Source organism: Mytilus californianus, unplaced genomic scaffold (assembly GCF_021869535.1).
Source record: "Mytilus californianus isolate M0D057914Y unplaced genomic scaffold, xbMytCali1.0.p SCAF_3, whole genome shotgun sequence".
Lineage (NCBI taxonomy): Eukaryota > Metazoa > Mollusca > Bivalvia > Mytilida > Mytilidae > Mytilus > Mytilus californianus.
Window position 1 is genome coordinate 88899793 of NW_026262679.1, and position 11707 is coordinate 88911499.

The following is an 11707-nucleotide window of genomic DNA, read 5'->3' on the forward strand; positions in this document are numbered from 1 at the left end:
GCATTTTGTTAGTGCAACTTCACCTTTCCTTCAAACAATCTTTTCCCATATCATGTAGCAATCAATAAAAGTATACTAGTAATATTTTTTGCTATAGCATATACATGAAATATATATAAAGCTTTAAGCCGGGATTTTGTTGTGTGTTTGATGGTTAGTAAAGAAAAAAAGGGAGTGTTGGTGCTCACTTTAAACTGGTTTAATCTCACCACATATTGTGTTTTTACCAAGTCAGGGCATATTTGACTATGTGTTTGTACGTCTCAGAAGAGTTGGTGGTTGGTGTTGTCTATTATTTTGTCTTATTTGTTTTGGTTATTCTTGTTATTCTTTTCAATGTTTTACAAATCTCACAACATTTTTTACAATGCGATTTATTTATGAAAGATATATAAAATGCAGACACTATGAATATTACCAACGTCGCGTTAACAGTCTATGAAATGTTGTACAAGAAAGCATCGCCATTGATCAATGTCACCAGTAAATTATTTTGGTTTTGATCAAATTGAGCACAATAGGGACTATTTATTCCATCTTTTGCTTCCAGAATTTTTCTCGCTTGTTTACCGTCTGGTGTTATCAAAACAACAGAATTATTTCCATATGAACAAACATACACGTTATTGTATTTATCAACGGTAACGCCAAGAGGTGCTTTGATCATCAATTGGTCAATGTATTGCCATTCTTTGTCTCCATTCATTTTGTAACAAGTTACTGTATTGTTGTTATAGTGCGTCACAAATATTTTGTTTGAAGACGTTGTAACGTAGGTCTGTTCATTTATATATACTTTTGAAATTAAGGTAGATACAGAATTGTCACGCACATCTACTGCCTTTATTTTATCTGAACGAGCACTACATACCAATGTATTCCCTCTGCGTGTTAGCCCTCCACAAAAGTCACCGCGGATATATGCTTTGATAGTTCCTGAATTTATATCAACAACATGAATATCATTCTTGTACCATGCAGTCACTGCAATCGTATTATCGTCCAGAGACGTAATACCATACGGCTGAATAGACGGGAGTGAAATTTCACGTCTTAAATTACCCATACTATCCATTATCAGCAGTCGGTTCCCCTGACCATAATCCACAAAAACCACATCGCCATTCGGACAAAATGTGTGTCCTGTGATACCTGATTTACAAGGAACTTTAAATTGTCTTATCTTTGTCACATGTAAGTCCCAAATAGATTTATTAGCTATACTTGCATGGAACAGCATCTGTGCTTGTTTATCTTTTTCTGTCCCAAGTACAGCAGAAGAGGCGCTAACATCTATTGAAATGGATCCAAACGACTTTATGTCCGAAATGTGCAAAATATTGTCACTGATGCTGCATCTCAAGTCCAAACAATTCAAACTATTACTGTCATTCATAATGGATTGAAGGTACTTTTCCTCTGACATAGCACGTTCTTCTAACTTTTTACTCGCTAGAAATGTTTGAAGGTCCGAGGCATGGTTTTTCATGGCAACTATATTGTTTTGGAGATCAAGAACAAGTGTTGTTTTCTCTGAAAGCTGATTCAATAGGGTCTCAATCTCTGTTTTGATTTTTCGCTCCTCGGAAAGCAAGTCGCTAATAATCTGTTGTTCAAGCTCGTCTAGATGGATGTTTATTTTATCTCTTACTCGTTTGATTTCGTTATGGAATCCCTGTCGTTGTTCCTTGATCTTTTCAAGATTTCCTTTCCGATCAATAATGATTTTATTGATGTTTGTTGCTATTTCTTCTAGTGATTTTTCAAGGTTGTCAATCAGCACAGAAGTTTTCGATGTTTTAACGATTTCGTCAAGATCTAACAAACCTACACAATTTCGATGTTCTGTAGAGATACAGCTTGGACAGCATAATTTCTCATGGTGTGGACAATAATTTTGGAATTTTTTCTCATGGTCCTGACAATGGTGTCCTATTAATAAGATGTCAGGTGATATTTTTTTGTAGTCTTCTATATGAATTATTCCATGTTTCCGTGAAGCCTTCGATATGCTATGATGCTTTTCACAATCGTTACAGAGTCCTTCGTCACATTCGGGGCACCAATGATCTGCACATTTAGTCATGTGTTGGGCTTCACATATACCACATAAAATTTGTTTTGATGTAGCCATCTGAAATGAAATAAGATAAAGAAGGTTTCCTTATTGCATGTACCATACAATGCGAACATACTTGCGTAAAGTTTTCAGAATATACTTGGTAATTAAAAGATTGTCAAAACATTTGTTTTGATTCAATCATAATATCAATAAGTTTATAGAATTATTCTTATTTCTGCTAATAACTTCAATATTAATTTATGGTGGATGGTGTATCTTAACTATACCAGACGCACTTTTCGTCTACAAAAGATTCATTAGTGACGCTCGAATAAAAAAAAAATCAAAAGGCCAAAAAAATAAAGTAGCGTTGGAGAACATTGAGGGCGAAAAGTTCCGAAAGGTTTTGCCAAATACAGCTAAGGTAATCTATTTCTATGGTAGAAAATCCTTATAACTAGTATTTCGAATACTTTAAAGTTTTGTAAACAGTTAATTATAATTATGACAATATCAATGATATTTCATGTCAACACAGAGGTGATGATTACTAAGATGGTGATACCATCGGGAAGGAAACCTCCACAAGCAGTGGCATCGACCAAGCGGTTTTAAAAAAAAATACATACCAGATATCAAAGATACCAGGCTTATAATTTTGTACCACAGAGTGTGTTATATGTGAAATAAAATGCTCCGCTGTACGCAGCTTGATACTACCGCAGAGGTCGAACCCTGAAAAGTTGGGGCAAGTATGGACACTACATTCAAGCTTGATACATCTCTGAATTTGGATTGTGATTATATATAAGACACAGCATATGTTTCTGACACAGAATGAATGTGATCAAAGAACTGAAAAAATTGAAATTGGACTTTTACCTATTATGGTCCAATATCCAAAATCTAAATATGTGGTTAGATTCAGCATATCCAAGTACATCAAGCATTTAATTATTATTTCTTTATTTATTAATGGACAATATTAGCTAAGCTTTTAAAGGGGTTCACTTCATCAAATAATATTTATATACATAGCATTCCGAAAATTAATTTATATAGAATAATAAACCTATCACGAAGTTCTTCATAAAATTTTACCCAAAAAATGAAAAGAACAATTTCTAAAATATCATTCCTCATTAATACAATGTCTTTAAAAAATCTATAAAAGTAACCTGGCAGTATTTTTCAAAATATCTAATAATGAACAGTAAATTTCAAACTATATTTATACATAATTTTTTCTCTAAAATTAGATTTGATGCTGTATCTATTTTAACTATGACTCTCCTTATAATTTCTATTAATTGTGCGATACAGCTCTGAATTTGGATTTTGATTAAATATTTGACATAGCATACATAGTTTCTGACACAGAATGAATGTGGTCTTAGAATTAAGAAATTTGAAATTGGACATTTACCTATTCTGGTACAATATCCAAAATCTAAATACATGGTTAGAATCAGCATATCAAAGAACCCCAAGAATTAAATTTTTGATAAACAAAAGTTCAATTTTGGACACTTTGGACCTCAATGTGGACCAATTTGATAACGGGACCCAAAATCCAAAACATAAGTACACGGTTAGATTCAGCATATCAAAGAACCCCATATTTTCAATTTTTGTTGAAATCAAACAAAGTTTCATTTTGGACCCCGAATTTGGACCAACTTGAAAACTGGGCCCAAAATCAAAAATCTAAATACATGTTAAAATTTAGCGTATCAAAGAACCCTTCATTTCAATAATTATTAAATCAAAGAAAGTTTAATTTTATATCCTTTGGACCTTAATGTGGACCAATTTGAAAAAGGGCCCAAAAATAAAAATTGTAAATACATGGCTAGATTCGGCATATCAAAGAAACATCATAATTCATTTTTTTCTGAAATTAAACAAAGTTTAATTTTGGACCCTTTGGACTTCAATGTGGACCAATTAAAAAATATGGCCCAAACTTTAAATACACGATTAGATTCAGCAAAATAAAGAACCTTAAAGACTTTGAATTAAACTACATTGAAATTGGTCAAGAAATAAGCAATTGAAACACAGTATTAGAAAAGTATTTTTAGGTCCCTTTTTCCTAAACGGTTAGGACCATAACCCCAAAAATCAATCCCAACCTTCCTTTTTTGGTATGGACCTTGTAGCACAATTTCATAGCGATCCAAAGACTTATTCTCAAGTTATTAACCGGAAACCAGAAAATCCTAGTTTTTTGGCCCCTTGTTCCTAAACCGTTTGGGCCATAACCCCCAAAAGCAATCCCAACCTTCCTTTTGAGGTATGGATAAATAAAGGCAACAGTAGTATACCGCTGTTCGAAACTCATAAATCGATAGAGATAAAAACAAATCCGGGTTACAAACTAAAACTGAGGGAAACGCATCAAATATAAGAGGAGAACAACGACACAACAAAAACACAACATTAAAATGTAACACACACAGAAACGAACTATAATATAACAATGGCCATTTTCCTGACTTGGTACAGGATATTTTAAGAAAAAAATGGTGGGTTGAACCTGGTTTTGTGGCATGCCAAACCTCCCGCTTTAATGGCAACATCAAACACAACACCAAAACGACAACATCACATGACAGGACCACAATACAAATAAATGGGGGAACATATAGGACAAAGAAACACACGAATAATAGCTAACAAAAGGTACTAGGCTTAAAATTCAATCACCAGACGTGCGTCTCGTCCACACAAGACAATCCAGTGACGCTCAGATTAAAAAAGCTTGAAAGCCAAAACAAGTGCAAAGCCGAAGAGCACCGAGGACCAAAACTTCCAAAAAGGTTTTCTGTCTGGGACAAGAACATCCTTATTATTTAGAATAATTTATAATTTTGCAAACAGTAAATTTTATAAAATGACTATATAATAGATATACATGATAAAACCAAAATGGGAACTAACTACAGAATAAAACAACTTAATCCAACATATAAAAATACACAGCCGAGTAAGCCAAAGCATCAACGCACAAAGTGACGTCACATTTGAAATTCTAAAAAAACACACAAAGTGACGTCACATTTGAATTTGTAAAAATATTTCCCAAAAATAAGATAGGATTAGGATTGATTCAAGATTAGATTTGTAATACTGACATTACATTTATTAACAACAATGAAAACCACAATACTCATCAATATCAAATTGTGGCAGTAATAAGATAACCAATCGTACCATCTAGCTATATCGGTGTTTCTTCTGAATCAAACTGTAAACCAAATATATATCCTATAAATTTCGTTGAACCAAACTAAATATGAAGGGTGATTAATTATCTTTACCATAACACACGAATACAACTGAAAAGACGTTAAAACATGAAACCTTGTGGTACAATTTCATAGAGATCCATACACTTATACACAAGTTATTGTCCCGAAACAAGAAGAATGCTTGTTTTTGGCCCCTAATTGCTAAACAGTTAGGGCAATAATCCCCAAAATCAATCCCAAGCTTCCTTTTGTGGTATGGAACCTTGTGGTACAATTTCATAGAGATCAATACACTTATTCTCAAGTCATTGTCTGGAAACCAAATGTCTTAGGACGACGACGACGACGCTGACAACTTCATAGCATCATACGACCGCACAAATTTTGCGGTCATATAAAATCATTTTTTTGACTTTCCCCTCCCCCATTAAAATAGATAATTGAATATTGATATTAGAAACTTCTATCAGAATACACAATGACATATATTATGCCTCAATTGTCAGCTTTTTTGGCACTTCTGAAATATTTCAAAGCTCAACTTACTTTACAAGTAACTGTCAATATTCTTTATTAAAGAACACATTGAAATGAATCACTGCACACCATCTTTAAATGAAAAATGTTTTTTTTTTGTTTTTTATTTAAATTGGCAGATATGGAAGGCTATTCAAGAAATACATGTAAAATTATAAATTACTGTACGCATGGATTTTTTTTGCAAGCAAGAAAAAATATCGACTGAACAAATAGTTCATAGAAATGAACAATTTTGACATGAAGGAAAATGACAGGTCGCAAACATGATAACAAATTCTTAAAAGTGCATTAGTAACTGAATCAGTTAAAATAATTCAGGGAATTTTGAAAGCCACTGATGTACCATTTCCATAATCATTAGTTCATTTGTTAACAAGTTTTTATAAAAATGTTTTGTAATGCATTCCTTTTTGTTTTTACCTTTACTAAGCCTTTATCACTGTCGCTGTCTGAACCTCTGGGCCTGGATTGACCACCCATTCTACTTGAAGGCAAGGAATTAAATATTTGACACAGCATAGGTTTCTGACAAAGAATGAATGTGGTCAAATAGCTGAAAATTTTGAAATTAGACTTTTACCTATTATGGTCCAATATCCTAAATCAAATTACACACTTAGATTCAGCATATCAAAGAATCCCATATATTCATTTTTTGTTGAAATCAAACAAAGTTTAATTTCGGACCCCAAATTTGGACCAACTTGAAAACTTGGACCAAATTGAAAAATCTAAATACATGTTTAGTTTTAGAATATCGAAGAACCCCTTGAATATATTTTTTTTTATAAAATCAAAATAAGTTTAATTTTGGACAATGTGGACCGGTCCCAAAATCAAAAATCTAAATACACGGTTAGATTCAGCATATCAAAAAACCCCAAGAATTCATTTTTTTTTTAAATCAAACAAAGTTTTATTTTTGACCATTTGGGCCTTAATGTGGACCAATTTGAAAGAGGGTCCCAATATTTAACAATCTAAAAACATGGTTAGATTCGGCATATCAAAGGACACCAATAGTTCAATATTTGATGAAATCAAACAAAGTTTAATCTTGGACCCTTGGATCAATTCAAATAAGGGGTCCAAAATCTTAAATTTAAATACACGGTTAGATACAGCATATTTAGGAACCACATGCATTCAAGACTGAATTAAACTACATTGAAATTGGTCAAGAAATAAGCAATTACACAAAGTATAAGAAAAGTATTGTAAAAAAAATTCTAAATATTATTCCTCATTAATAATCTTTAAAAAATCTATTAAACTTACCTTAATCATTTTTCAAAATATCTAATAATGAACAGTTAATTTCAAACTAAATTTTCATATAATTTCTACTATAAAATTAAGTTTAGTGCTATATCTATTTTTTACTATGACTCTACTTACAATTTCTATTAATAAGGAATACAGCTCTGAATTTTGATTGTGATTATATATTTGACATAGCATTGTTTCTGACACAGAATGAATGTGGTTTAAGTACCGACAAAAATATTAAATTGGACATTTACCAATTATGGTCCAAATTCCAAATTCTAAATACATGGTTCGAATCAGCATATCAAAGAACCTCAAGAAATTATTTTTTTAAGAAATCCAACAAAATATAATTTTGAACCCTTTGGACCTCAATGTGGACCAATTTGATAGCAGGACCCAAAACCCAAAATCTAAGAACCCTATATATTAATTTTTTGTTAAAAATCAAACAAGTTTAATTTGGACCCAAATTAGAACTAACTCGAAAACTGTGCCCAAAATCAAAAATCTAATTATATGCTTTGATTCAACATATCAAAGAACCCCGAGAATTCAATTTTTGTTAAATTCCAACTAACTTTAATTTTGGATACTTTGGACCTTAATGTGGACCCGTTTGAAAAACAGGTCCAAAATCAAAAGTTTGAAACACTGTTAGATAGGGCACACCAAAGAACACCAATGAATCAATTTTTCCTGAAATCAATCACAGTTAAATTTTGGACCCTTTGGACCTTAATGTGTACCAATTTGATAACAAGACCCGAAACCCAAAATCTAAATACACACTGAAATTCAGCATATTAAAGAACCCCATACATTCAATTTTTGATAAAATCAAACAATGTTTTATTTTGGACCCCATTTAGAACCAACCCGAAAACTGTTCCCAAAATCAAAAATCTAATTATATGCTTAGATTCAGCATATCAAAGAACCCCAATAATTCAATTTTTGTTAAAATCAAACTAAGTTTAATTTTGAATGCTTTGGACCTTTATGTTGACCCGTTTGAAAACCAAGCCCAAAATAAAAATCTTAAACACTGTTGAATTGGACATATCAAAGAACCCCAATAATTCAATTTTTGATAAAATTAAACAAAGTTTAATTTTGGACCAACTTGAAAACTGTGCCCAAAATCCAAAATCTAAATATTGCGGTCGTATAAAAAATGCTTAAATTTGATGGTTAATGTCCTGTAATTCTAGAACGACAATCTGAAATTATTTCTAATTCGAAATGGAGCTTCCTTTCTCCAATTTAAATAGTACCTACAAGTTTCATGACATTTGATTAAAACTTTTTCTTGCTTTAACATGTGAACAAACTTACAGCGATATCATTTATGATAGATAGTTTTATATTTTGCAAGAATATAATAGCTTGTCTTCTACTAAGTTAAAACAATTGTCACCGAGATTGTTTTCAAGCTTCAGTTTTGTAAAATATTGCTTTATCATGTTTATAGGATGATGTAGGAAAACTGGAAGGATGGATTTTTTTAATTCAGGAAGACTTTTTTTTAATGCATTCAGGAAATAAAAAAGTTAATAAAGGTCAACGTTGATAATAAAAAAAAAACAATTAAATCAAAAATGTATATAATGAAATCAATCAAATTTTCGCCTCTAGAAGTTTTTAATCTACGGAAAAAAATATGACCATATATGTTTGAAATAATACCATCATGCATTCTTTCCTAAGATATTTTAATTTTCATCGCATGCAATTCAGCGATCAGCTTATACTAAGTCTTGAAATAAAAAATGTTATTCTAATATTCAAATTGTCAGGACTTTATACTACCTTTCATCCTACCTAAAGGTCAACGATAAATATTAAAAAAAACAACATACACACCTTCTCTTTTTTCTTTAGGCCTAGAAAATCATGAAAGCATTAACTTCTTCACAACAAGACCCGAAGTCATGTTACTTAAATCCTGTAGTTTTGAGTTACCCTTTTCTTTCTATTCGTAGTATTGTGTGAATTCTTTAATTATTTAATTATTATTCTTCAGTCCTCCAGGAACATTTTCAAAAAATCTTTCAATCTTTTCGTGTAATGTAAGGTTGTAACAATATTTTGGTTTGTTATCATAAAGGTTATCACCTTGTGAGTGAACACATACAATCGGAATTGGCCTTACTCCTGTCAATTTACATTTTCTGAGGACATATAAAATTCATTTGTAAAGTGCAGATTAGGTAAATAAAAGTAACAGTGTTTAGTATTTCATGATAATGATAGATGATAGATGATTCTAATTCTGTGGATATATTACTGTAACCACATAAAACCTGAAATATTTAATTAACCAATGATTCCATCCGAATTTCCATCCAGGTCAGCCTTAATGTACGGTTTGGTTGGAGTAATATTGTAACATCAATGGTATTTTGTCCTTTGATCTTCAAGTGAGTTAACTTCTGTTATTGTAAAAGGAGAGCATAATAGAACTTTTTTTTTAGAATTATTGCACTATCAGATCACACATGGTATATGAACGAAGAGGCAATATTGTTAAATTTCTTTATTAAATACTTCCAAAGTTCCAAAATCCAAATACAGATTTGTAGGTTGCACGTAATAAAAATATATCTTGTATCGAAACATGTATAAAGTAAAATAACAAAAATACCGAACTCCAAGGAAAACTCAAAACGGAAAGTTCCTTTCCAAAAGGCAAAATCAAAAGCTCAAAAAATCAAAAACTATTTTATTGTCAAACCTTAGCACAATATTAATCAGATGAAACTTGTTCATATACTATTTAAATAGGCAGATATGATGATGTAATGATATTTAAGGAAGAAGGGGAATATTGTGCATATATAAGTTTTCTGAAGAATTCTATGTATACACAAATCAATTAGAAATAATAATAATATTGTTTATTTAATACAATGTCAGGAGGTTTGTTGAAAGTGCTTTTTTTTTCAAAAATACTGGCTTTGTGTCTTTGATCGGGTTGTTGTCTCTTTGACACATTAGCAGTTTCCATTCTCAATTCTATTTGTGTGTTGTTTTAATGCACAGATAAGTATGCTCAATAGTTCTAAATACGAATACGACAGTATTTTGTCCACTTTGAACATTAACTATTGAAGGACAAAGAAGCAAGTATGGGGTTTCTGCCGCCTTAACATAAAATTTTAACAATTAAAAACTCACACTGTGTTGGATAGTCTTTCACTTTCAATATATCACAAAATTTGAATGTGTAAATAACATCAACTTATTTGATTTTGTGGAAATGCAAATTTAAAATGCCGCTGGAAAAGTAGACATATCAGGATAGAGGTAAATATTTGGCATTGGAACACTCTACCTATGAACCTCTCAAAGAGTTGTTAAAAGGATTCCTTAACCTACATAGATTGCCTATGTATTTTAGATGTAAAATATCAAGTGGAACGTTAATGTTATTTGTCAAAGGTAATGCAGAATATTAACGTCCTTAGAATCCGTACAAGTAATTAAACATATTTGAATAATAAGACTCATTTATATACATATAATTTAGAGTGTTATAAAAGTCATGTAAGTATGTAGAATGAATGTCCTACAGTACAGATACACAGAATCAAATGACTTAAATTGAAAAAAAAACCACGAATATATATGTCGGCAAAAAGCTATACAGAGCTTATGTTTGTAAAATTCACGTAAACCCTACTTAAAATAAAAATTTCTATTCTATTCTATTCTATTCTAAAGATTTATGACAGTAATAACCTTTCATACAAACGAGAAATTGATACAGATTTTATATGCATTTCTTATAATATTAATGATGAACATTTAAACACCAACGGTTATTTCAGGCAAAGAAAATTGTTAATGCAATATAAAACTTAAGTAGATTTCATAAACTTTCCGATTTTATCTTTTGAACTGAAAAATCGTCATACCCCTTTGTTAGTTTTCTGACAGCTCACCAACAGTTGTCTCGCTTCCTCTTGAATATTAATCAGTGATTATCTTGTCCAATAATTCAGTGAAATGACTAGGATATTTCCTTTTTATAATTATTAGAGCAAAATACCACACGATATTACCTGTATAATGTGTTCTTCTCTCTGTAGTAAAGTTCACATGGTTAAATTAAATGTATGTCAACAACAAAAATAAAACGATCAAAGTCCACTTGCAAAACAGTATGGAAGGTAATTGCAGACATAAAAGATTAATCATATTTATTCTATTTTAGTTCTCTATTTATATTTATTTATGTTAAATTATTTCTTTCAATTCATAGTTTGCTATTGCTTTGTATCCCTCTGTATACAAACTTTCCCGAGCACACAATTAAGATCACCTTCGTTTCTTTAGTGGGACTCGTGTTGATCAATTGCTAGTTTTCTGTTAAGTGTTATGTATACAGTTGTTTTTGATTAATTATGGTATTGCCCGTTTTTCTTCGACCTTTGATTGTTATTGTTTCTTTGGTATCTTATGCCTCTCTTTTTTCTTCAGGTAGAATTCTATTGTATATCATATATCATCAGGTGAATAGTACTATCTTTTTTAATTTGGTAAGAATTCTGACCCTATACTTTTAGGATTGGGATCT

General features: G+C 31.1%; 1 protein-coding gene across 2 annotated transcripts; it reads right to left on the minus strand.

Annotated features, from left to right (window-relative positions):
- Nucleotides 1–374: 374 nt before the first annotated feature.
- On the minus strand, nt 375–11286 carry LOC127735339 (uncharacterized). Of its 2 annotated transcripts, none has more exons than XM_052245502.1 (2): nt 11193–11286; nt 375–2134 (listed from the first exon to the last, which is right to left on the minus strand). In XM_052245502.1, the coding sequence occupies exon 2, from the start codon at nt 2132–2134 to the stop codon at nt 437–439; it is 1698 nt and encodes a 565-aa protein (XP_052101462.1). In that variant the 5' UTR covers nt 11193–11286; the 3' UTR covers nt 375–436. The 2 variants fall into 2 exon arrangements, with proteins under 2 accessions (XP_052101462.1, XP_052101461.1); XM_052245501.1 differs by lacking the exon at nt 11193–11286 and adding an exon at nt 6277–6371.
- Between the last annotated feature and the right edge of the window lie 421 nt (nt 11287–11707).

Coding starts and splice junctions, on each gene's coding strand:
- LOC127735339 (XM_052245501.1), bottom strand. CDS start 6,336: ATGGGTGGTCAATCCAGGCCCAGAGGTTCAGACAGCGACAGTGATAAA. Junction 2,135..6,276: donor GTGATAAAGGCTTAGTAAAG/GTAAAAACAAAA, acceptor ATTTCATTTCAG/ATGGCTACATCAAAACAAAT.